The sequence below is a fragment of the Lagenorhynchus albirostris genome, chromosome 9, assembly GCF_949774975.1.
Source record: "Lagenorhynchus albirostris chromosome 9, mLagAlb1.1, whole genome shotgun sequence".
Classification (NCBI taxonomy): Eukaryota; Metazoa; Chordata; class Mammalia; order Artiodactyla; family Delphinidae; genus Lagenorhynchus; species Lagenorhynchus albirostris.
The window spans coordinates 84,971,684-84,997,933 of NC_083103.1; the positions used below are offsets into that span (position 1 = coordinate 84,971,684).

The 26,250-nt window shown below is 39.6% G+C and overlaps 1 protein-coding gene across 3 annotated transcripts in view; it reads left to right on the plus strand.

The window, feature by feature from the left end:
- The first annotated feature begins 13,623 nt into the window (after nucleotides 1-13,623).
- The window catches only part of DDX10 (DEAD-box helicase 10), a 288,455-nt gene continuing 275,828 nt past the window's right edge, over nucleotides 13,624-26,250 (plus strand). For all 3 annotated transcript variants that reach the window (XM_060160341.1, XM_060160342.1, XM_060160343.1), the window contains exons 1-4: nucleotides 13,624-13,889; nucleotides 21,732-21,792; nucleotides 24,021-24,151; nucleotides 25,214-25,372. In XM_060160341.1, coding sequence (XP_060016324.1) covers nucleotides 13,704-13,889; nucleotides 21,732-21,792; nucleotides 24,021-24,151; nucleotides 25,214-25,372 — 537 coding nt within the window. In that variant the 5' untranslated portion in view covers nucleotides 13,624-13,703. The remainder of the gene's footprint in view (nucleotides 13,890-21,731; nucleotides 21,793-24,020; nucleotides 24,152-25,213; nucleotides 25,373-26,250) is intronic.

The following is a 26,250-nucleotide window of genomic DNA, read 5'->3' on the forward strand; positions in this document are numbered from 1 at the left end:
TATGGATGTTCCTTAAAAAAACTAAAAGTAGAATTACCATATGACCCAGCAATCCCACTACTGGGCATATACCCAGAGGAAACCATAATTCAAAAAGAGTCATGTACTCCAAAGTTCATTGCAGCACTATTTACAAGAGCCAGGTCATGGAAGCAACCTAAATGCCCATCGACAGACGAATGGATAAAGGAGATGTGGTACACATGTACAATGGAATATTACTTCGCCATAAAAAGGAACGAAATTGGGTCATTTGTAGAAATGTGGATAGATGTAGAGACTGTCATACAGAGTGAAGTAAGTCAGAAAGAGAAAAACAAATATCATGTATTAACGCATATATGTGGAACCTAGAAAAATTGTCCAGATGAACCAGTTTGCAGGGCAGAAATTGAGACACAGATCTAGAGAACAAATGTATGGACACCAAGGGGGAAAGGGGCCAGGGTGGTGGTGGTGGTGTAAGAATTGGGAGATTGGGATTGACATATATACACTAATATGTATAAAATGGATAACTAATAAAACCTGCTGTGTGAAAAAATTAATAAAATAAAATTCAAGGAAAAAAAAGAAACTTTTCTTTGCATGTTTACCACTACACATAATGGTCATGAGCTCTTGAAAGCGTCTGTGTACAAAGATGGAATCTGTATAACACAGTGCTCTTTTATGACGACATGCCCTTTATAGCACTTGCTGTGTGATGACTCAGTTCAATTATTCCACCACTTGTCTTTATTTGTACCACTTGTAAAACTTTCCCTAATTTATACATGAAGGCTCCACTTGGATTGAACACATCATTCATGTATTATATATGCTTCTTGTGTTTTTTTTTCTCTCATTGGCCTATAACAATCAAAGTAGTTCATAACTCCCTTGCATCACATTGCTTTCTACAAACAAATGAAAGTCTCGATGGATTGACTTTTCTATGAAATGTCTTTTAATTTTGAACTATCTCTCCAAAAAAAGAAGTTTGACTTTGGTAAAAGAGTTAAACATGAGTGCTACTTTGAACACATAGCTCACCATATAGTGGCCCTGGTGAGCAGAGGTAATTTTCACACATAGAAATTAATGCTATTATTTAGGGACATGGATTTTAAACCTATGCAGGGACACTGAAAGGGATGTATCTCTGTGAAAGAAGGATTAGAAAAACTCTCCCCACTGTCTCAGGGAGATTCAAAGGGAATTTGTCAATGCTTATAGGTCTTTAGGTATGAAAAACAAAACAAAACAACAAATCAAAAACCCCAAGTTTTCTCCATGTATAGGTTTGGAACTTCCAGCATGGTCCAGGAAAAACTGCCCTGCCCCCACTCCTGAAATGAAAAAGTTAATGTAAAAACTTGTCCCCATTGGTGGTACCACTCAGCAGCCTGGAAAAAACAAAAATCAAATAAACAAATAAGCTACTTTGGAGAATACTTCCAAATCCAAGTCTTCACTGAAAAAAATTCCCACTGAAGATAAACTCACATTTTTAAAATTACAAAACAAAGGAGGAAACAATTCACCATGTGTGAAAGTTATCAGATTCAATAAACAGCAGATTGATACATTCTCAAAACGTCCCTCCCCCAAACTTCAGCTTACAGCACTACAAAATACAAATGTTTAAAATAGTTTAAGAGATAAGAAAAAATAGAAAGCATAGGAAAATGATATACTATAAAAGGCAAGCTTTAAAAAACAGAACTTTTAAAAATAAAAATTGAAAAATATAGTTGTAACTTGAAACCTTTATTCCCTAAATAGAGAATTCATGACCTAAGTTATAGATCTCAGGAAATGTATACAGTATGCGAATCTCAAAGGGTTTATTTAAGAAATGGAAAACATGAAAGAGAGTTTAAGAGACATGGAAGAAAAAGGGAGATGTACAATGTCTATCTAATAGGAATTTCCAAGGAGAGACTGGACAGTGAAAGGGAGGCAGTGTTTCAAGAGATAATGACTGAGAATTTTCTTGAATTAATGAAAGACATGAATGCTCAGGACAAAGAATTACAGAACACTTAAATAAAAGAAAATATTAAAACAACCAGGGATTTAAAAAAAAATTACACTAAAAGTGAACATTAGTTAAAATGACAGTAGACTCCAACAGAACTGAACAAGTTCGGAGTTAATCGAATAGAAGTTTCAAATCTGTCAACTTAGAATTCTATCCCCAGCTAAATTATCATTCAGTTGGAAGGCTAAAGTAAGGTAAAATAAATATATTTTAAGACAAAAGTGAGAAAACTTACCACTCACAGATCCTTGCTAAAAAAGCTCCTAAAGGATTTACTCCAGGAAGAAGCAATTTGAATGGAGAAGAAAGGAACAAGGAGGAGTGAGGTTTGGGAGATAAATGAGGACACAATAGTTTCTGACCTCTTGCCCCATTTCTCCCATCTCCTTCCCTTTTCAGAGGGCTTCTGCTTCCCTTCCTAATTTTGAAGTAGGATTACTTTGCCTTTTATCATATCCTCCCCATTTATGGAATTTTCTTCTAGTTTGTACCTTCTTCCCTGGGGCTTCCATCTGGCTTAGCATGCATGATAGATAGTAGGGTACCGGGGAACATGATTAATTAGGAAAAGAAAAATATAACCTGCTTAATATTTTAAAAATCTTAGCCTTATAGTGCTTATATTAATTTTTTTAGACTATCATTGAAATAAAAATACGAAATTTTAAAGACCTGTGTTCAAGGTTCCCAAGGGTTCAAGACCACCAGCTTGAAAGATCTGCTTGATAACATTTGCCTTCTTAACTCATGGGTGTTCTAACTTTTTCCTAGTAGCAGGCTCATTTTCATTGTGTTTATAGGCTTGTCCCAAGCAAACAAGCCAATGTATGTTCATTGTCTCATCAGAAAGTTTTTCATTTGAGGTGGGTCTTGGGTATTATAGATAATTTTCATGGTGTAATTGAGATTATTGTGAAAGACACACCTCAAGAATCGACACACTGCATCTAGCATGCTTTCTGGGTGCAGGGTTTACATTGTCATATAAATCCATGGAGAGCTCAGTTTCCATGTCCTTCCTGTTCAGTAACATTATAAGTACAAATGTTCAAACAGCAGTGAAGTTGTTCTATGGCTAAATAGCAACTTTTACCCTTTAAGAATTGAGCAGCTCTCATTTGACTGGTTCTTTTAGATTCATTTGAAATGTTTGAGAAGAAGAACCTCACCTTCTGAATCTCCGCTTCCATTAAGCAGGAAAGGATAAAGATCGAAACTTAAATGACATTTAAGATTCTGCAGTTTCAAAATCTATGCTCTGTCCCTTGCCTTCTCCTTTTAAGTTGCTTTTGTTTTGACACAGTGGGTGGGGAACCGGCAATTCAACTTAATCCACAATGAGCGAGTGGTGAAACACTTATGTCAGTATAAAGAACTGGAAATGCTGTCGTCTAGGTAAGACTTAAGGTAAGCTACCCAGTTGACAATACTTTAGTGTTTCTATAGAAACCTCTTTCTAAAAAGGCCACTTTTAACAATGTAGCATAGATTTCCTGGCCTGATCTGATAAAACATATTCAATGAGATAAATGTCATGCATGGTTCCTATCTTACAAAAAAGAAGACAGGCACAGAGAAATTAGGGGCAGCAATAGCATTGGTAAAGTGAATTCTCATCTATCTCATGGGTAACCTGAAAGATCCTGGCCCATGGTTTCTCCTCCAGTGGTCCTGCTGAGGTCATAGGTGAGGGTGTGTAGAGAGAGGACCAGTTCAGAAGGGGTCTCCCATGACATGCTGAGAAACTTGACCTTAACTCTGAGAGGATTACAGGAAGATGTAAAGGAATATTTTTTCTTTTCAACTAAATAACTTTTTCTTCATAAAACATATTGTCTTCATAAAAATGATACAGCTCATTATATTTAAAATATTCAGCAATATAGTTTTATTAGAGAGTGGATTGAATACACTCCTTTACCTTTACTATCTCCTAAAATACTATTTAACATAGCCAAAAATCCACAAGGACAAAAAAAGTCCAGAAACAAAAACTGGGCAAAAAATTTTGGAGGCTGGAAAGCAAACAGACCAGTGTTAACTGGCTTAGCAGAAGCAAGAAAGGTAAAAACCTATGAAGTCAAGGAAGCCATAGTTATTTTAAATTCCTTTTCTAATACTTCCAATATCTGCTTCATATCTAAGTTTGGTTCTGATGCTTGCTTTGCCTCTTTGGACTTTTTTCTTGTATATTGGTGTATCTTTTCAATTTTTTGTCAGAAGCCTGGTACATTGTATTAGGTAATAGGAATTGAGGTGTGTGAGAGTTTATGGTAATCTGTCTAGGAGTTGAACTTTGTTTAATGTTTGCTGTAGCTATAGGTGCCAGAGGCTTCAGATTCCTCTAGTGTTCTTGGTTTTATATTTTCTATTGACCTTGGGCTTCCCTACGTTCTTCTCCTTAGAGAGAGCCTGTGTATTGCAGTTTTTTTCAGTTATAACCCACTACTATTACATTGGAGCCTTGCTGGAGTGGTGGTAAGGTGTAGGGGAGGGGGAGGGTCTATAATTTTCCAATTCAGTGTCAATCTTTTATTGGGTCTATGTCTCTTGCCTGTGATTTTCACAAGTATTTATTCTTAGATAGTCCTTCCCTCACTTTAGGTAAGACAGGAAGACTGGAAGGGCTGGAGTGAGAGGAATGTCCTTCCCTCATGAATCTGGGACAAAGTTCTGGTAAAGTTGTTTCTCCTGGAGGGTAGTCCTTTATCATGGAGAAGGCTTTGGGAATATTTCATAATAATTACTCTTCCCCTCACCGTGGCCACAAGGGCATTTTTCTCAGATCTTTACTTTTTTTTTTGCGGTACGTGGGCTTCTCACTGTTGTGGCCTCTCCCGTTGCGGAGCACAGGCTCTGGACGCACAGGCTCAGCGACCATACTTCATGGGCTCAGCCGCTCCGCAGCATGTGGGATCCTCCCGGACCGGGGCACGAACCTGTGTCCCCTGCATCGGCAGGCGGACTCTCAACCACTGCGCCGCCAGGAAAGCCTGGCAGTTACTTTTAATTGAAAGTAATGTGATGGAAGAAAGAATTCATAAGTATTCCAGAGAATTTGAGGAGTACTAATTGTAGGCCATGTTCTAAAAGCTGATTGTTACAAGGCAGATAAACTGAAAGGAAAACCAACTGCTTGGTGGCTATAAAAACTCAGATTGAATTTGGTCTAATCCCAAGGGAAAGAGAGTACGTGATCCTGAGCTGCCATCTGCTGGCCATGACCAACTAAAAAGAACTAACTGTAAGTTCAATTCCTTACTAAGTGAGAAAAGTGGCAGAGGTTTAGTTTATCTCAGACAAATGATTAGGGCATGAGTTTTCAAATATTTTTACTAGTAGACCTCTTTATCAGAATCTTTATGGTGAGAGCTACAGTAATTTTTACTGATAACTTCCATGAGTGGAGATGGTTTTGTTAGGCTTGTTAGTATTATCTATGGTTCAAATGTGATTCAAGGGCATATGGAGAATTTATTCATTTCTATTTCCTTTTCATATGTTAATCTTTCATAGTTTTATTATTGTGTAATTTTAGTGGCATTAAACTGAACTGATTCAAATTATATAATTAATTATAATCAGCTTCAAGTATTATGATTAATTATAATCTATTAGACCAGAGGTTCCCAAAAAACAATGTGCAGACCAGTTGATCTGGCTGATCACATCAGATTGCCTAGTTTCCATTTCATACTTGCAGAATCAGAATATTTTTGGGTAAAACTGAGGAAGCACTATTTTCTAAAAAAACTCCCTTTGTGATTCTCAGCAAGCTAATTTCAGAGATTATCATACTAGGTTATAAACTCCTTGAGGCAAGGACAATTTCTTATTCATTTTGTATTCTTGAGGTTTAACAATGTCCATCCAGTACACTGTAGGCACCCACAAAAATTAGATAAATGAATGAACAAATGTGTGCAGAGACAAAGTAATTGATTCATGACTCCTGGCAGAGGTTAGAAACACGACAGCTGTGGCCAGAACCTCTTGGCCTTCTAGTTTATGTGTTCTAGCCAATTAAGCAAATATATTTTTGCTGTTGAAAATTTCAGAGATGTTACATACACTCTGGTTCTCTGGGATTAAAGTGGCTGCATGTTGGCCCTGCCAGGTTTTAGAGGATGTGAGTTAAAGAAGATGGAACCAACCTAAGCTGCAACCTCTAAAATTCCATAGAGGTATTGTGTCCTAAGAATGACTTCAGACTGATGATATTTATAAGGCATAAAGAGACAAAGAGGGATTTTTTTATTTGAATAAGCATATACTTTGTTGTAGGGTTATTAATTTCCTTTTCAATAAATAAGTTGACATACAATTGAATTGATTTACCATAAATTATTTGCCTTTTTACATGACAAGAGGACTTAGATGAATCATCTTTTAGCTTCTTAGGCCAAGTTATTCAGCAGCTATGGGACTCTCTTTTTTTTTTTTTTTTTAACATCTTTATTGGAGTATAAATGCTTTACAATGGTATGTTAGCTTCAGCTTCACAACAAAATGAATCAGTTATATACATACATATATTCCCATATCTCTTCCCGCTTGCGTCTCCCTCCCTCCCACCTATGGGACTCTCTTGAACTTAAATATATTTAATTTCAGTAGCAATGTAAGAGGCAGTTACATTATAGGGAGCAGAAAAACTTAAACAAAGAACTAATATTGAAGAGATCCTTTCTGTGCCTGGGAAAAAATTGACCGGTAGCAGTTAACTCTAAAACATAACATAGTAAAACTATCAGGGTTTTTCAATTGAAGTATAATTCATGTACAATATTATATAAATTATAGGTATACAATATAATGAGTCACAATTTTTAACGGTTATATTCCATTTACAGTTATTATATAATGTTGGCTATATTCCCTATGTTGTATTTATAGTTTATTTTATACCTAGTATTGATAGTTCGTACCTCTTAATTGCCTGTCTCTCCCTTATTGCCCCTCCCTCCTTCCTTCTCCCCACTGGTAACCACTAGTTTGTTCTCTGTATCTGTGAGTCTGCTTCTTTTTTGTTACATTCACTGGTTTGTGGTGCTTTTTAGATACCACATATAAGTTATATCATACAGTATTTGTCTTTCTCTGTCTGACTTATTTCACTTAGCATAATGTCCTCCAAGTCCATCCATCTTGCTGCAAATGGCAAAATTTCATTCTTTTTATGGCTGAGTAGTATTCCATTGTGTGTGTGTGTACATATATGCCACATCTTCTTTATCCATTCATCTGTTGATGTACACTTAGGTTGCTGCCATATTTTGGCAATTGTAAATAATGCTGCTATGAACATTGGGGTGCATGTATCTTTTTGAATTAGTGTTTTTTTTTTTTTCAGATGTATACCCAGAAGTGGAATTGCTGGGTCATATGGTAGTTCTATTTTTAGTTTTTTGAGAAACCTCCATAATGTTTTCCAGCTGCACCAATTTACATTCTCACCAACGCTGTACAAGGGCTCCCTTTTCCCCACATCCTTGCCAACCTTTGTTATTTGTTAAAACTATCAGATTTGTTTAAGAAAATGGGGTGATCCTCTTATTCTGCAGTCAAAATAAGTAAGATCCCAAAAGTACATGTTATATAACAATAATTTAGTAATTCCTAGGTAAGCGTTATGTGATTATACAAGGGTACATGCTTCCTTGTTCTTTTTTTTGTGTGTGTGGTACGCGGGCCTCTCACTGTTGTGGCTTCTCCCGTTGCGGAGCACAGGCTCCAGACGCACAGGCTTAGTGGCCATGGCTCATGGGCCCAGCCGCTCGGCGGCATGTGGGATCTTCCCGGACCAGGGCACGAACCCGTGTCTCCTGCATGGGCAGGCAGACTCTCAACCACTGCGCCACCAGGGAAGCCCCGCTTCCTTGTTCTTATAAAATGTCATTAGGCAAAAATAATCAGTGTTGAAATTTAGCAGCTTTTTTGGGTATATATTGTTTTAAATTTTTACAAATTTTGAGATAAAATACAAAGCTCATATAATTTCTTACTAGATATCAGAAACATAATTTTAAATATTAATAGAACCAGAAAACAAAAAGAGGAAGCTATTATAGAGGAAAGTGAAATAATATTATTTGATTAATTGAGAAAATATAGGGGGGATACAGTACTGGAAAAAATAGTATTTTCATAGACTGTGGAACTGAGAGAAGGGTGGGAATTTACTTACCTCCATGTCAATCAAGACACATGAATTGAAATAAAAACTGGAAGAGAAAAAATTAAATATACATTTGTACCCATGTATTTTCTTCCAATTCAGGTACATGGCCATATAATTTGAATATTAAAGAATAGGTCATTCTTCTTGGAAATTATCTGTGACAAGCAAGAAATCTAAAATTAAAAAATAAAAAACAGCACACGTGGAAGTTTTGGAAACTTTGTAAAAAATACAAACTCTTTCAAAGAGTGAAAACTTACTAGATTCTGTTTATTTTACCTTGAAGGAATGTTTTTATCAAAAGTTATCAAAGAATGAAAAAAAATGCAAATGGATGCAAAGACTCTCATTTATCACATGTTCCTAGAAATGATAAAGAGAATGAAAAAGCACATCAGCAAAATGTTAAATATTCAAAATTGAAATTGGATTTGAAAAGTATATATGCAACTGTTGGTGCTGTGGAATAGAGACTATACTTAGAGGGTAAAATATAAAACCAGATAATTAACACAATAGCAGACTCATTATATGAGATTATTTGAATAAGGCAAGATATGCTAAATATTGCTCAATTGTTTTAGTTATAACCTTCATAGAACCCATGTAAAAGAGATAACAATTACTGTTAGATTTGTGGATTTCTAAAATCCACTCTTTCTGTATATGAACATAGATTTTGCTCAGCAAATGACCCAACTGGAGAATTATCAGATCTACATATCTAGTGGGCTACTTGTAAACACAGAACAGAAACCAAAATCATGTCAAGGGAAGAGATCTTTGTGATTTGTGATGATTCTCTCCATGATGAGAGCATGTTGGCCAAAGTAAAGCTTCCCTGAAGGCTGAATTCAAAGTAAATGCCAAAAAAGCTTCTGACAGCAGTGTAGAAATTGTGACCGTGAAAAAAAATACTGTTACCTGACTAAAGTTTGAAATGCTACATTTTTCTTTTTTGCGGTACGCGGGCCTCTTACTGCTGTGGCCTCTCCCGTTGTGGAGCACAGGCTCCGGACACACAGGCTCAGCGGCCATGGATCAGCCACTCCGCAGCATGTGGGACCTTCCCGGACAGGGGCACGAACCCGTGAACCCGTGAACCCGTGTCCCCTGCATCGGTATGCGTTCTCTCAACCACTGCGCCACCAGGGAAGCCCTGAAATGCTATAGTTTTGAGGTGAAGATGTTACGGCAAATTGAAAATGATCTATCCTTAAGAAAAAAAACATAAATTCTGGTTCATAGGTTGATATTGGAAAAAAATTTGGTTCAAATAATAATTTCAGCAGTAATAATGATATTATTATTAATATACTACTACTACTATTATTCATAGCTTGGAAGTCACAGATATGATAGTGTCACAATTTTGTAAATGAAAAGCCAAATGGATTTTGACAGGAAGTTTCTCAAAAAGTAATTCTAGAGAATTCCATATCCCTGTTGTACGTTCTTCAAACTTAATGGTGAAAAACACAGCAAAAATCTTTTTTTATACATTTGAAATTTTCATATAATCTAAGAACTATACATCTACCTTTTAGTTCATTGAAACATGGAAAGGTATTAAAATATTAATTTTGAAATCATTATAAAAATAAATGATGTGAAAGTCCAGTTGAGGTCATCCTGTCACTAAAACTCAATTAGAGGCAATAAACAATGCTCTTTTATAAATTATTGATATTTTTAAAGCTAAATTTTCTGGATAAAGGTTAGAATGCTAGCCAAAGATATACTTTTGAAAATACCTATGTTTTTTTTTTTTTTTTTTTTTTTTTTTGTGGTTCACAGGCCTCTCACTGTTGCGGCCTCTCCCATTGCAGAGCACAAGCTCTGGACGCGCAGGCTCAGCGGCCATGGCTCACGGGCCCAGCCGCTCCGCGGCATGTGGGATCTTCCTGGACCGGGGCACGAACCTGTGTCCCCTGCATCGGCAGGCGGACTCTCAACCACTGCGCCACCAGGGAAGCCCGAAAATACCTATGTTTAAATGTATTTTCTCAGCACTATTTTTGTATGCCTCTTTTGGTGTGGACATTTTATATTTTAAAACATTTTTATTGAAAATATAACATACCTATAGAAAACGATATAAAACAAGTATAGAACTTATGAAGTATTACGAGGCCAACATTCTTATGACTAGCACCTAGGTCAATAAATAGAACTGTGCCCTCTATTCCCATCATTCTTTGAACTCTTTTTAAAAATTTGTTGGCACCTCAAGACATTCTAGGCTCATCCTGTACTTTTCCTGCCCCATCCCCAGAATTAGGTATTTCTCCAAAGAGCTGTGGTTCATTTGATTGGAAAAAAGGGTATTTACAGACCAAGATCTGGGCGGCAGTTGGGCTCATCACTACTGGGTATCATTGCTTCTATGCTTTTGCAGATAAGATAATCTTTAAAAAACAGTTTTAAAGTACAGAAAGCACATAATGGTCTTTTCAAATTTTAGAGACATATGTAATTTGAAGAATTTTGATGATGAACAACCATAACTATGTAAAAATTAAAGACTAATGATGAATAATATTAAGTGGATTATAATATATGAGGAACTGATATTACATCCTTCTCCCCCTAAATTTTAATAAAGCCCCTGCCCCCACTGAAGTTTTGCCTGTATTTGTAGTAGTAGTTACCAGGCATATCTCCATATACTTTTTAGCCCTTTGGGGCCTTTTTTTTTTTTAAAGTATTTATTTATTTATTGGCTGCCGGGTCTTCATTGTGGCACGCGGGAACTTTGTTGCTGCGTGCGAGATCTTCTTTGCGGCATGTGGGATCTTTAGTTGCAGTATGCGGGATCTAGTCCCCTGACCAGGGATTGAACTTGGGCCCCCTGCATTGGGAGCGCAGGGTCTTAACCACTGGACCACCAGGGAATTCCCAGGAGCTTTTTGAATATTGGCTGGTAGTGGAGGATGTAGTCTGAAAATTAAAATGTGTTAACAACTATTTAATGTCCTCAATGTCACTGAACATCTGTCTCAGGGTCATTTCTACAGAAAACAGGTTATTGGAGTAAATAAGCATTGAAACCATCATAAAAATGTTATTTTATCCAATCAGGATGTGAATTATTGTTATTACAAATCATTAAATCCATTAGTGACTTTGGAATGTGATATTGAGTTTTTTATTGTGATTAAGCTTTGAATTTTCTTATTTTATGTCAAAAATTTGACATATATAATGAACAAAATAATTTCCATTGAGTTCTATTTAATTTTCTGAATAGTTTCTGTTCTTACACGTAGATACCATGTCTTAACCTTTCTAAAAATATTAATTTTTGAAGATTTATTTTGCTCTTTGCATTCGTTAGTTTTAGCTTCCAACTTTTTAGTTAAAGGATTTCCTCAAATGTTTGGTGGTCTTTACTTATTATTTCATATATGGGTAAGGCTGATCAGAAACAAGTGTTTGGAAGGCCTTATTAATTGGTAGGTTTCACTGAAGAGCCGGGGGAGGTCAGTGACTTGCCATTTATTTGGTCACTGCCTAAATGCCATCATATCCAGGTCTTTCTCTTATGCCAGTTGGCTTCCTGAGAGACAAACGGTCCAGTTTTTTGCCTGAGGCATGTATATGCTTGGCTGCTTCAGATTTAGGAGAAAAGTGAGAATTAGAGTTGAGAACCTCATTGTTCTGTATATACCCTTAAAAATTAAAATAATTTTAAAAATTGTGGTAAAGTACACATAAAATTTGCCATTTAAACCAGTTTAAAGTGTATAGTTCAGTGGCATTAAGTATATTCACATCCTTGTGCAACCAACCTCCAGAACTCTTTTCATCTTACAAAACTGAAACTCTCTACCCTCTAAACAGCAATTCCCCATTTCCCCTCCCCCCAGCCCCTGGCAACCACCGTTTTACTTTCCATCTCTATAAATCTGACTACTTTAGGTACCTTATATAAGTGGAATCAGATGGTATTTGTCTTTTTGTGACTGTCTTATCTCATTTAGCCTCATGTCTTCAAGGTTCGATAATGTTGTAGCATTGTCAGAATTTCCTTCCTTCTTAAGGATGAATAATGTTCCATTGTATGCATATACCGCATTTTGTTTATCTACCATTTGTGGATGGACACTTGGCTTGCTTCCACCTTTTGGCTATTGTGAATAATGCTGCTATGAACATGGGAATGCAGGTCTCTTCCATACCGTGCTTTCAATTCTTTAGTGTGTATATCCAGAAGTAGAATTGCTAGATCTTGTGGTAGTTCTATTTTTAACTTTTAGTGGATGTATATATTCTTTTATATAACCTCTCCATATTGAGCTTTACTCTCTACCACATCTAGTGATTCTTGAGTGTGGAGATTTTCCAGTTCACCTGCTCCCCCACTCCCTCACCCTCCATCCTCTGTTTAGGGAATGGGCTTGTGGTTTGGGCATTCATCTGGCTTTGTGGGGTTGGAAGGGGAATTTGAGGGTCCAAATACTCTACATGGGAACTTTGAACTTAATTTCCCTGTTTTCCTTGCCACAACTCTGCCCTCACCCCTCTCTAGTGTATATTTGTGCTCTAGGTAAATGTACCAGAAAAACCAATTCACTGAAAGCCAATTCACTTAAATGGCCAACTTGCAAATAACTTTTCTTTTAATTCTTTATTTTTACTTATTTTGTCTTCATGATAGCCTTTTAAGGCAATTCAATTTGACCCTGCTCCAGTTCCCTACTGCTGCAGCTACAGTCTGACGGGCTAGAAAAAGGGGAAAACACAGAAGGACATAAGAAGAATACAGAATATTCATTTTTATTCCTACGGAGTTACCCTGCAGTGGACAGAAATCAGAAGTTGTTAACTAGCTGTTTGATTTTGGGGCAAACCATTCGGCTCCCTCGGCTGAAACATGCAAAACGAGGATCACAATTATAATTCACAGATAGGTGTGTGTAATGTGTGTGTGGCGGGGGTTGGGGCGGGTGTGTGTGTGTGTGTGTGTGTGTGTGTGTGTGTGTGTGTGTGTGTGTGTGTGTGTGTGTGTGTGTGTGTGTGTGTGTGTGTGTGTGTGTCTGTGTGTGTGTGTGTGTGGCGGGGGGTGGAGGGGCGCGCAGTGGTGTTAGCGCCCGGTTCGCGGAGGAAAACCCAGAGCAAAGTTACGGCCTTTAAGTATTAAGTTGTACGACCTCACCATAGTAACAGCAACTAGCACGCATGCGTGTATTTAAAGCGCCGGCGTGCTTTAGGAACCACTCAGCCCCGCCCTCTTCCTCAGATTGCCCGGTTTCCGTTTCCCCCGAGCCTGCTCCGCTCCGCTCTGTGGATTCCGAGTCGCCAATCACCGCCCACTTTTTTCTAGCTGTGAACACCGCGCATGCCCACGTTTCGAAAGCCCGGGGGCGGGCTTGTGGTTTCGCGTATGCGTAGTCGTCCTCTTTCCCCGCGCTGGTTCCTCGTCGTCTTAGTGCCGTACGTTCTCCTGGCCTGATCTCGTGTTTGGGCACCGTGTGCGCTGTCGCCACCGCCGCGATGGGTAAAACTTCCGCCTCTCAGGGTCCAGGAGCTCGGCCCGACCCGGTGCGGAGCTTCAATCGTTGGAAGAAGAAACACAGCCACAAGCAGAGCCAAAAAAAACAGTTGAGGAAGCAGCTGAAGAAGCCCGAGTGGCAGGTCGAGCGCGAGGTTATCAGCCGCCTCATGCAGAACTTTGAGAAGGTGAGGCCGGCGCCGGGGAGGGGGCGCGGGCCGGCTGCGGGGCTACATGTCCCTGCCGCGCTGGGCTGCACAGACGAGGGGGCCGACCTGTCACTGGTACCCTGCCTGGGGAACAAGCCGTTAGTTCCGGAGAAGGGAGTGGGGTGAGAGGTGCCACCCGGGGCCCTGTTGAGGCCACAGGTGGGCTGCTGGGTGCCACAACCCAGGCCTCCTGACCGTCCAGGCCGCTCTTCTGCTCACCACACTTGTCTTGATAAAATGATGGAAATGCAGTGGTACTTAAGCATAGGGAGATTAATTGCTATAATAGGTATTAGAAATATTCATAAAACTAATACTAACAACAGTAATGGTAAATAATGACACATTTTAAGCTACTCACCATGTGCTTCCCATTAATTATTTGACTTGATCTGAGGCATTGGGTCTTATTTCCATTTTACAGATGAGAACATTGAGGCTCCAAGAGGGTAAGAAATTTGTCTGGAACCTAGACTCATGTCTTTATGATTCCAAAGCCTTTGCTTTTAATCGTTATGCTAGTCTTGCATCTCTCATCACCATCCTTCCTATGCTTATTTTTTCTACTTGTTTCATGTCCCCATCCAATAATTGCTATAGAAAAGCTGGACTCATGGTCTGTTTCTGGTACCTGCCATCCCACAATGTAGCTGATGTTCCCAGATGAATGTAGTAGTTATCCTGTAGTTATCATTTTCTTTTTTCTTTTTCTTTTATTTTTTGCGTTATGCGGGCCTCTCACTGTTGAGGCCTCTCCCATTGCGGAGCACAGGCTCCGGACGCGCAGGCTCAGCAGCCATGGCTCACGGGCCCAGCCGCTCCGCGGCATGTTGGACCTTCCCGGACCGGGGCACGAACCCGTGTCCCCTGCATCGGCAGGGGGACTCTCAACCACTGCGCCACCAGGGAAGCCCCTGTAGTTATCATTTTGACTTCTAGATCTCTTCCCAGCTCACGCTTCTTGGGGCTGCCACTACCCCTTCTTTTCCTTCCTCCTAAATTCCACGTCTGTTGGCCTTCACCCACCTCACGTAGCCTTTCAGTGATTGCCCCCTTCTAGTGCAGTGTAATCGGGGATTTAACATATGGAATATATCTGGAATTAAAGTCATCATGTGTCATGCTGGTATAGCTTTTCTTTAAACAACTATTAGATCAAAAGTAAGGTTAGATGGAACTTAGAGTTTGTTTTGGGCTTTTAAGTTAAGATGATGATTTGATTCTGGCTTTTGGTTGCCCGATGAGTGACTTTGGGCAAGTTACTTTGCTTCTCTTGTCTTTAAAAGGCATAATAATATCTACTTTATAAGTTATGGGCAGTTAGTAAGAATGCATGTAAAGTATTCTGCACAATGCCTGACGCATAAATATTCCATATATAACCTGTTACATTATTACTGCTGCTGTATACACAGCACCTCAAGAAGCCACTGTAAGGTAAATTACTGTCAGATTGCATTTTGGGCCCTTCTTCATCTGACTGGAATTACTTCAGAAGGAGAGCCTCATCCCTTGCTTCTTCTCACTCTGTTCTCTTCTCTTGTGTAATCCCAAGGTTTATTCTTGTGACTCTTCCTTCTTGCATTCTACCCAGAGCTCTTCTGAGTTCATATCCTTTTTTTTTTTTTTCTGACTGTGCTGGATGTCTTTATTTGTGTCATAGGATACCTTAAATGCTGCAGATCTAAAACTGAGTTCATTATCTTTTTCTTCTAAATTCACAATCCTGTGTATTATTTCTGTATTGCCACCATGGCAAATTACCACAAATTTGTTGTCTAAAAACAACAGGAATTTATTCTCTTACAGTTCTGGAAGCCACAAGTCTGAAATCAGTTTCACTGGGCTGAAATCAAGGTGTCAGTGGGGACACACTCCCTCTAGAGGCTCTAGGGGAAATTCTGTTTCTTGCTGCTTCTAGCTTCTGGTGGATGTATTCATTGGCCTGTGGCTGCATTACTCCAGTCTCTGCCTCCATGGACACACTGCCTTCTCCTGTTCTATGTCAAATCTACCTGTATCCTTTTTTTGTAAGGGTACTTTTGATCACATTTAGGGTTTACTCAAATAATTGAGGATAATCTCCCCATCTCAAGATCGTTAGTTACTGTGCAAAGTCTCTTTCGTCATGTAAGATAATATCCACAATTCCGGAGATTAGGATATGGGCATATTTGGGGACCATTATTTAGGCTACCCCATCCTAGCCCCACCACTTAAGCAGACTGATGAGCTAGAAACCTAGGAGTAATCCTAGAGGCCTCCGTCTTACCACTCTTACATTCAGTTAGTCACAGTGGTGATTAACTCTGCTTCTTAAATTTCTCAAATGCTTCTCCATCGCCAGTGCCATGCCTTAGTTCAGGCTCCATCATCTCTTGCTTGGGTTACTACAGTAGCTATTGCTTGTAACATGGGTCAGCAGACTTTTCCTGTAAAGGACAGGACAGTAAATGGTTTTAGCTTTGCAGGTTGTAAGGGTGGAACTACTCAACTCTGCCATTGTAACACAAAAGCTTGCCATGGAAATACTTAAATGGGCATAGCAAAACTTCAGTTACTAAAACAGGTGGTGGGATTTGTCCCTTAGGCCTTACTGCCTTCTAATCTGTCTTCCATATTTGCTAGAATGTTTATTTCCAAGATGAGATCCAATTGTTTTACTCCTGATTAAAACCCTTCCTTGGCTCACAGTTATTTTCAGGAAAATGGTCAAACACTTCAATGTGTCAGCATGTTCTAGTCCAGTGAAAGAGTAAGTTATTTGTGGTCAGGCAGACCTGGTTTAAATCTCACTCAGTTCAGGTGTTGACTCGCCGAATTTCTTTATGTCCCTGTGTCTCAGTTTCTTTATTCAACAGAGATTATTAACCACCCAGAGTGTTGTAAGGCTAAGATGAGGTGATGTATATAAACCAAGTGGTATGTGGTAGGCACACATGAAAGAACAACCTGCACTTTTGTGAATTGGCCATGCTCCTTGATGCTTCTTGTCCTGGTACTTGATGTTTCCACTGCTTGCAGTGAGCAGTCCCATTTCCCCAACCCTAGGGACACCTACTCATCCTCCAAGATTTACCTCCAGCTTCTCTTCCTGACCTCCCCAGGTAGGGTTAGGGCTGCTGTGTGTCCGTAGCATTTTGTATATGCCTTTATTATAGCAGTCATCAGCAGGCTGTGATGACTGGCTTTAACTTCTTTGTCAACTCTACCACTAGGTCATTGATGATATACCTGCTTTGCTCTCCCCAAAGATGGGTCCCACAGTGCTTGTCCTTGAGAAGACCTTTAGTGTTTAGATGTTTGGTGCACACTGACCTTTTCCAGGTGGCTTTATTCTGCTCGGTAACGTGGGTCCGTTCTTTTTGGTCTCTTGTTTTAATAATAATTATTAACATTTATCAAGTTTTTATACATGTTGATTTGCCATATTCTCAAAACAAACAACCCTATGAGATAGTCCCCATTATATAAGTGAGGAAACTTTAAGACACAGCAAGGCTAAATAATTTGCACTACATTAAACAGGAAGTGAAAATGCTATTGATAGTAAGGGGAAAAGTTCTAATCCAGCGGGTATAGGTCTGATGCCAGGGCTCCAGACCACCATGCTTTACTGTGTTGCACAAATGTTTAAATCCCAATCTTTTCACTAAGTTGAAGGAACATTTTTTTTCCTGCTAAGTATTGTTCTGTTTTTTTTTTTAAGTTTTAGAAATATTTTCTTAAGAAATAAATGCAGCATGGAATCAGTTGCCATGGCTAGCAATACTAGAATACAACCAGAGAAGATTGTATGTAAAAAGGGGCAGACCCTACCATATGGCTCTCAGATGGTAGAATTTGTGCATAGAAGTTTTATTACAGTGGACAGTACACAGGTGGTGCTCAGTAGCCTCACTGGTGAAATACTGAACAATTTGATTCAGAGACATTTTGGAACATTTTGACAGGTTGTTGTTGAGGCTTAGGTAAAAGTAGGTGGAAAAAAAATACCTGTCTGTATCTCAAGGGAGGTGGGATGGGGTTGATACATTTTGACAGATGTAATGCTAGTAAGTATGTGCAGTGCTCTGGAGTTAAAGGATGGTGTAATCGGGGAAGAAGGTTGAGTTATTATGTGCAGAGCCCTTTCTGGCCAGATGACTTAGAGAAAGGTTTTTCCTCTGGGCACGCTACCCTTCTTCCTGGTGGTTGCAGCCTCAGGCCTGGCTGGTGGAGCTGAAAGTGGGCTGGATTTCAGCACCCACACCTCAGCCTTACCAGATGCCTTTGGGTAGGACATGAACTGTACAGCAGTTTGTGGTAGCCATGAGTGGAGCCAGTTCTTGAATGATGTGTTCTCCAGGTGGAAAGGATTGGCAAGGACATTGTAGGTGGAGGGAGCAACAGGAGGAGATACAAAAAGATGTGAAAATACATGGTGTTCTTTGAGGGGGACATACTCCTTGGAGTGTGATATGTGTTCCAAAATTGGCTTGATGAGGTTGATGAGGTTGAAGAAGAGGATTGAAAGTAGACTGAATGGCTTTGGAGGCTGTAGTAGGTAGAATAATGACCTACTAAAGACGTCAGCATCCTAATCCTCAGACCTGTGAATAAGTTACATGGCAAGGGGTAATTCAGGTTGCTAATCAGCTGACTTTAAAATATGTTGGTTGATCTGGATTATCCGAGTGGACTCAGTGTAATCATCCAATGGCCCTTAAGTGTGGAGGAGGGAGGCAGAAGAGTCAGTGTCAGAGCACTGTGAAGTGAGAGACTTGACTGTCCATGCTGGCTGGCTTTGAAGATGGGAGGGGGCCATAAGCCAAGGAATGTGGGCAGCCTCTAGAAGCTGGAAAAAGCAAGGAAATGGATTCTCTCGTAAAGTTACCCAAAAGAATGCAGCCCTGCCAACTCCTTGATTTTAGTTGAGTAAGACTGGTTTTGGACTTCTGACTTCCAGAATTGTAAGTAATAAATTTATATTGGTTTAAGCCACTGTTTTTGGTAATTTGTTACAGCAACAGTAGGAAACTTATATAGAGGCTGTCTTTAAAAGCTTTATCTAGAAGCAATGGTGAGTTTCAGGGGACAATTAGAGAATATATCCAAACTGTAAAGGGTCTGGAGGCTAGACTGTTGGTATAGTCTAGATCTTGGGTCCTCTGAGAGGCAGATGCCAAGATGGGGTTAAGTGAATTGGAATTTATTGGGAGAAAGTGTCTGTAAAGGTAAAGGAGAGGGAACAGGAATAGGGAGGGAAAGGAAAGAGGACAGGAGGAGGGGGTAGGAGGCGCGTAGGCTGCAGCACTGTTTTCAGAAAGCTGACAGGATGTCCTCAAACCAAAGTTGCGCATAGAGGAATCCCCTGTCCTGCGGGAATGGGTACTGCTGCTGTGCTTGGTCATTGACTGGGTGCAGGCCAGGCAGGCATGGCTTTTTCAGTGGTGGCTCTAGAGCGGTGACAGCTGGCATTTATCAGTCAGCTCTCTTCCCGAAGTGGGAACTCTGGGTGGCTTATTTCTAAGGCCACTGTGTAGGGTGTGTGTTCTAGAGGGGCTGATGGAGAGCTGGGGATTGAAGCTTATGGAGAAATGTTGAACTATTTGTTTAGTAATGGTTTTCACTTGCTGAATGACTCAAGCTCTCCTCACCTAGGATTCATTTAGATTTTTTATTGTAATCAGCTATGCTATATAGGAACTCTGCTTTCTAATCTGATTTTGTGTTTTCCTTAATCAGAATTTGGTCTGGTGTAATTTGAAGTAGATTGCTTTTCTTCTCTTGATTGCAATAGGTGGAGCATTCTAGGAAGTTTTAAATACTTTTTCCTCCCTGCTTCGGGATGTAAAAGCATCATTCACATTTGTGAAAAAAAGACAGTTGGAAGAAGTATAAGAGAGTGGTTAAGTAATAGCCACCCTGTTCTCCTTTCCTCTGCCCCCTCTAACTTTTCCACCAATGCTGGGACGTTCTTAATAAGTACCGTCACTGAAAGATCTGTTCTTTGATTTCAGAAGAATGATGATACAGATTTTTAGAGGTTTTGATTGATAGAGATGTTATGATTTTTCTAAGAGTGATTTTTTTTCTAAGAAAAGAAAAGGATGAAGGGAAGGGGAAAGAGAGTTTTATTTTTTTTGTAGGAACCATAGCCATCTTCTGCTGTGGCTTCCTAGTGTTCCTTGGACTATAATTGACAGTCTTCTAGAACATGGTTGGCAGAATTTTTCTGTGAATATTAAGATAGTGAATATTAAGTTTTGTGGGCCAGATGGTCTCTGGCACAACTACATAGACAGTATGTAAATGAATGGTTGTAGTTGTGCTCCAGTAAAACTGTATTTACAAAAACAGGGAAGAAAAGATTGGGCTTGTGGGCCATAGTCTGCTGACCCTTGTTCTAGACATCAGTGGAGTAAAAAATGTCCTTTTTGTTTCTTTGGTGACCTCTTTCTAAGCGTATGGTGTGCAGTTTTATGTTGTAATGGTTGGTAGAGTACTGGAATAGTTTGTTTCTTCCAGACTTTCCCTTTAGGAGGTTGATAGACTTTAGAAAGATATGCAGTCCTTTGTCTGAGTAGCCCACTTTGCCTGTGGGCTGTATCTATGATGGGGATTAAAGAGTGTGTTGCCCGTCTAGCTCCTGTAAGCATTCTACTTGCTGTGAAAACAGATTTTTAGCTGATAATACCACAAGTGCAGGGTGGACCGCACCTGATTTTATTGTCTGGTTTGGGAGATTACTTACCTCCTAATTTAGGTTCCTTGATAGGACAGGATATTATTTGAATAAAATTTTCTCCTTCTACTGTTCGTACACTGATTCTGCCTCCTCTCCAGTGTTATCTGGAATGAGTTGTAGGGATTAAGGCAATGTTTTAATAATTATGTTTTCATCATTTGAGGCCAGAGAATAACCCTGTCTGGACTACATTAAGAATCTATAGACTAAAATGAAATACAAGCTGTCATCCCTTTACTGCCTGGAGTGTAATTTTAATAAATGAACCTTACAAATGCAGCTTTCCCCTTTTGTGAATCATGAATAATTTGGCAGCACATTCCCAGATCTGAGTAGTTCCTACTTTCAGCATCTATGATAAAATAATTCTCCTGAGCATCCGAAATGAAATTCAGAAAATTGGGTTTATGCTAATGAAGAACATCAGTGATGAACATTTAGGTAATGTAAAGTTAAAGGGCAAAATGTTACTTTTTGTGACTTCAGATCATGACAGTGACACTTTCCCTGGTTATTGTTAAATAATACCCCTCCTCCAATATACCCCCAAATGAGTAGTTGTCAGGTTGCGTTTGAAAGGTTTGTGCTAGCAAGATATATTTCTGCACCTAACTTCAAGTTAGTCTCCAAAGTGTGTAAAGAGAAGTTTTCTCATCGTGGTCTGTGGTTTATAGTCATTTTGCCCTTGACTTCCTAGACTGATATTCTTTGAAGGATGGGATGAAGGGAAATTTTCTTCCTAAAATTGATGTGATGATGACTTATTGTATTGTTAACATTTTAGAGGTGTTCGAAGATATTGAAGGTAGGTGTGTGTGTGTGTGTGTGTGTGTGTGTGTGTTGAGTGAAGTTTTTTTTTTAACCAGTTGAAATGGTTACAGTTATATTTTTGATGATAGCTTCTTCAAGGCATATTTCTTTTCAGAAGGAATGATAGTTTTTACTTAGAAGTGATGATTGAATTCAATACCGCAGTACCAAGGATGCGCTAGGCAGCACAATGTAGACAAAAATTAGTTTTGTTGTAAAATAAATGAATTATGCAGTATGTTATTTTGCCTTATCTCACATAGTCCCCTTTTACTTTTCAGATAAATGTAAATGAAATTACAAGATTTTCAGATTTCCCCTTGTCCAAAAAAACACTGAAAGGTAGGTTCATGGTGATCTTGGGACATATTGTTGGATTTCTTGATGGTTTTTTTAAATGGAAAAATGTTTAGAGAAAGTTTAACCTGAAAAAAGTCTTATTTTGTTGGACTTAATGAAATTTAAAAGGTTTTGCACAGCAAAGGAAACTATAAACAAGACGAAAAGACAACCCTCAGAATGGGAGAAAATATCTGAAAATGAATCAACGGACAAAGGATTAATCTCCAAAATATATAAACAGCTCAGGCAGCTCAATATTAAAAAAACAAACAACCCAGTCAAAATATGGGCAGAAAACCTAAATAGACATTTTTTCAAAGAAGACATACAGATGGCCAAGGGGCACATGAAAAACTGCTCAACATCACTAATTATTAGAGAAATGCAAATCAAAACTACAGTGAGGTATCACTTCACACCGGTTAGAATGGGCATCATCAGAAAATCTACAAACAACAAATGTGAGAGGGTGTGGAGAAAAGGGAACCCTCTTTCACTGTTGGTGGAATGTAAATTGATACAGCCACTATAGAGAACAGTATGGAGGTTCTCTAAGAAACTAAAAATGGAATTACCATATGACCTAGCAGTACCACTACTGGGCACATACCCAGAGAAAACCATAATTCAAAAAGACACATGCAGGGGCTTCCCTGGTGGCGCAGTGGTTGAGAGTCTGCCTGCCGATGCAGGGGACACGGGTTCGTGCCCCGGTCCAGGAAGATCCCACATGCTGTGGAGCGGCTAGGCCCGTGAGCCATGGCCGCTGAGCCTGCGTGTCCAGAGCCTGTGCTCTGCAACGGGAGAGGCCACAACAGTGAGAGGCCCACTTACCGCAAAAAAAAAAAAAAAAAAAAAGACACATGCACCCCAGTGTTCACTGCAGCACTATTTACAATAGCCAGATCATGGAAACAACCTGAATGCCCATTGACAGACGAACGGATAAAGATGTGGTTCATATATACAATGGTATATTACTCAGCCATAAAAAGGAAAGAAAGTGGGTCATTGGTAGAGACATGGATGGACCTAGAGACTGTCATACAGAGTGAAGTAAGTCAGAAAGAGAAAAACAAATATCATATATTAACACATATATGTGGAACCTAGAAAAATGGTACAGACGAACCAGTTTGCAAGGCAGAAATAGAGACACAGATGTAGAGAACAAACGTATGGACACCAAGCGGGGGAAGGCGGGGGGTGGTGGTGGTGGTAGTGGTGGGATGAATTGGGAGATTGGGATTGACATATATACACTAATATGTATCACATAGATAACTAATAAGAACATGCGGGCTTCTCTGGTGGTGCAGTGGTTGAGGGTCTGCCTGCGGATGCAGGGGACACAGGTTCGTGCCCCGGTCCAGGAGGATCCCACGTGCCGTGGAGTGGCTGGGCCCGTGAACCATGGCCGCTGAGCCTGCGTGTCCGGAGCCTGTGCTCCACAATGGGAGAGGCCACAACAGTGAGAGGCCCGTGTACTGCAAAACAAAAACTAAAACAAAAAAAATCATGCTATATAAAAAAATAAAATAAAATTAAAAAAAATCTTATTTTGATATCATGAAAACCTGTAACAAGAAACATTATTAATTTATTTAAGTTTTACCAATTTGTCATTCTCATTCTTTCTGGACTGGTTAAAAAACAATAGTAAAAAACCAAGGTGCCAGGGCCTCTGAATAATTAAAATGTTTAAAATAAGCAAGAGAATAAACAAAAATGTGTCACCTTTTGTATTGATTTGCTAGTGCCACCAGAACAAAATAACACAGACTAGGTGGCTTAAACAACAGAAATTTATCTTCTCATTGTTCTGGAGGTCAGAAGTCTAAGATCAAGGTGCTGGCAGGGGTGGTTTCCTCTGAGGGCCATGATGGAAGGATATGTTCCAGGCCTCTCTCCTTGGCTTACAGATGGTTGCCCTCTGCTGCCTCTCAAAGTAGTTGTCCCTCTGTGTACTCACCCTAGTGGTTTTTGTGTCCAAATTTTCCCTTCTTATAAAGACATCAGTCAGATTGGATTTGGGCCTACCCTAATGGACTCATTTTAACTTAATCACCTCTTTAATCACCTGTGTCTGAATACAGTCACATTCTAAGTACTGGGGATTAGGGGTTCAACATATGAATTCTGCGATTGAGGGGGTGCCCAATTCAGCCCATAGTACTGTTCTACAGGGATGCTCTAAAGTGTCATTTTCTTCCTGTCCATACTGGCAGGTTTGCAAGAAGCGCAGTACCGTTTGGTAACTGAGATACAGAAGCAGACCATTGGGTTGGCATTGCGAGGTAAAGATGTCCTTGGAGCTGCCAAAACTGGATCTGGCAAGACTTTGGCTTTCCTTGTTCCAGTAAGTAGTTTTTTCATGTTGGGTCAGATCCTTTGTTATATGATTTTAAAACATTCTGTGCCTAGATAGAAATAACTACGTGAAGAGTTGTTTCATGTTGGGTTTCCCTGGCTAGAATGCAAGCTTTATCAGACTGGTGCCACATCTGTCTTGTTCTCTACTGTATCCCCCATGTCCTAGCACAGCACCTTGCACAGGATGGGCACTCAATAACTTACTGAATGAATGAATTATCGTGTGCCGACAAGCCTGAATTCCTGAAGGATGTGGGGGTGGCAGGTTCCAGGGTGGCAGGTCAGAATGGTTCTTCTCTGCAATGAGCCCGGTGGCATGGCAGGGAAGGCTGTTTCTGTACTCACCCTTGCAAACCTGCCAATCGCATTTATACTTGCCACCTGTTTAGGATAAAGCTAAAATTGCTCACTTTAAGGAAATTGGGTCATTCATTGAGAATTTTCCAGGACATTGATATCTATCTTTTATAGCAGTAGAACAATAGAGCCTCTTAGGAATTCACTTATATCTGTTATGCAGTTGGTCTCGTAATTTTTAATTCCTGCTAAATAATCAGCTCAGAAAAATCACATTTGATTTTTTGTTCCAAGTGTTAAAAAAACATTTTTCTCTTAAATTCTATTTTTTATAACAACATCTTTCTACAACTAGAAAATTCAGTCACTGTATAACTACGGCAGTTACACAGAGTTTATTTTAATGTGGTTTCTGTTCAGAAAATTGTGACAAATATTTTTCTGAAATCTGTTTTAATGGACTGTGGGCTATACAGACCTTTCACTGATTGTCATCTCCTCATGGCATGTCTCTGGTAGCATCTGCACTGCCATGGGGCTTCTTTTCCTCTATGATTGGGGGAGGATGCTTCTGGTGCATAGAAGAAAAAGAAAAAACAAAGCAAACAGTTTCTTCTTTCTGATTAAGACTCATGACAGGTATACTTTCTGCTTGGAAGGTGCGTTTGATTTGGGGGGGCAAGGTTAACTCAGGAGTCAAAAAGTTGCCTCTCTAAAGGACTTATTGAACGTGAATTTGTTCTTTTTTGAGGTGCTGGAAGGCTTGTATCGTCTGCAGTGGACCTCAGCAGATGGGCTGGGGGCTCTGATTATATCACCTACAAGAGAACTGGCCTATCAGACCTTTGAGGTTCTCCGAAAAGTAGGGAAGAATCATGACTTTTCAGCTGGCCTCATCATTGGCGGAAAGGTTTGTCTTTTTGTCCTTGTCCTTCTTTCTTTCCTTCTATAACTTATTTATGTTGGAGCACTGTGGCAGTTGACCGGGAAGAGGTAGAGATATCATCTAAACAGAGGCTGGCCCCTTAGACAGGAGGTGGCAGCATCCTGGTGTGGTCACTATCATCCAGAATATGTTTGTCAGTTTTGCAGGTCCAGAAAGTCTGCTTTGTCAGGGTATCTGGATTGATCAGATTCTCTGAGACTAATTAATTCTAATTAGCCTGTAAATCTATTTGTTAATATTCATTGGAAAAGGTACATTTCAGTATGTAGACTAGTTCCTTTCAATAAAGTATCTAGGAGGTTGAATAATTCAGAACATTGCTGGGTCAGCAGCAGAAGAAAGGAAGGTAGAACGTAGTTTTGAGGAGTGTTTATTTTAGGTTATAGTAAAGCCTGCTGCTCCGCTTCTCTTTCTTCTGGTTTACCTGGACTACTTGTCTTGGCTAGAGTCTCTTCTAGATTGTGAGGAATTCTTGAATTTATATGCAAATATGCACAAAAAAGGAAGAGTATCACAAGCCCTCACATACTCATGTACCTATCACCCAGCTCTAACAACTAACATTCTGTGGCTCTTGTTTCGAGGAGAGATATTCTAGAATGTGGAGAAGTCAGCTCTTGTTTTCAGTCCATGAAGTGCAGTGAGTGGTGTCAGAGAGCCTGTTCAGTGCCCCTGGGTTCTGACTTAAAAGAATGGGTATAATTCTAGTTTTTAAGTGGGTTCTGGCAGACACAGGAGGAAATAAAGACTTGGAGCAGTCATATATTTTTCTTGGCTTCAAAATCCCAGATATGATTAAGAATCTAGAGGAGCTCTGAACTCCTTAGGTCTTCACTAAGGAC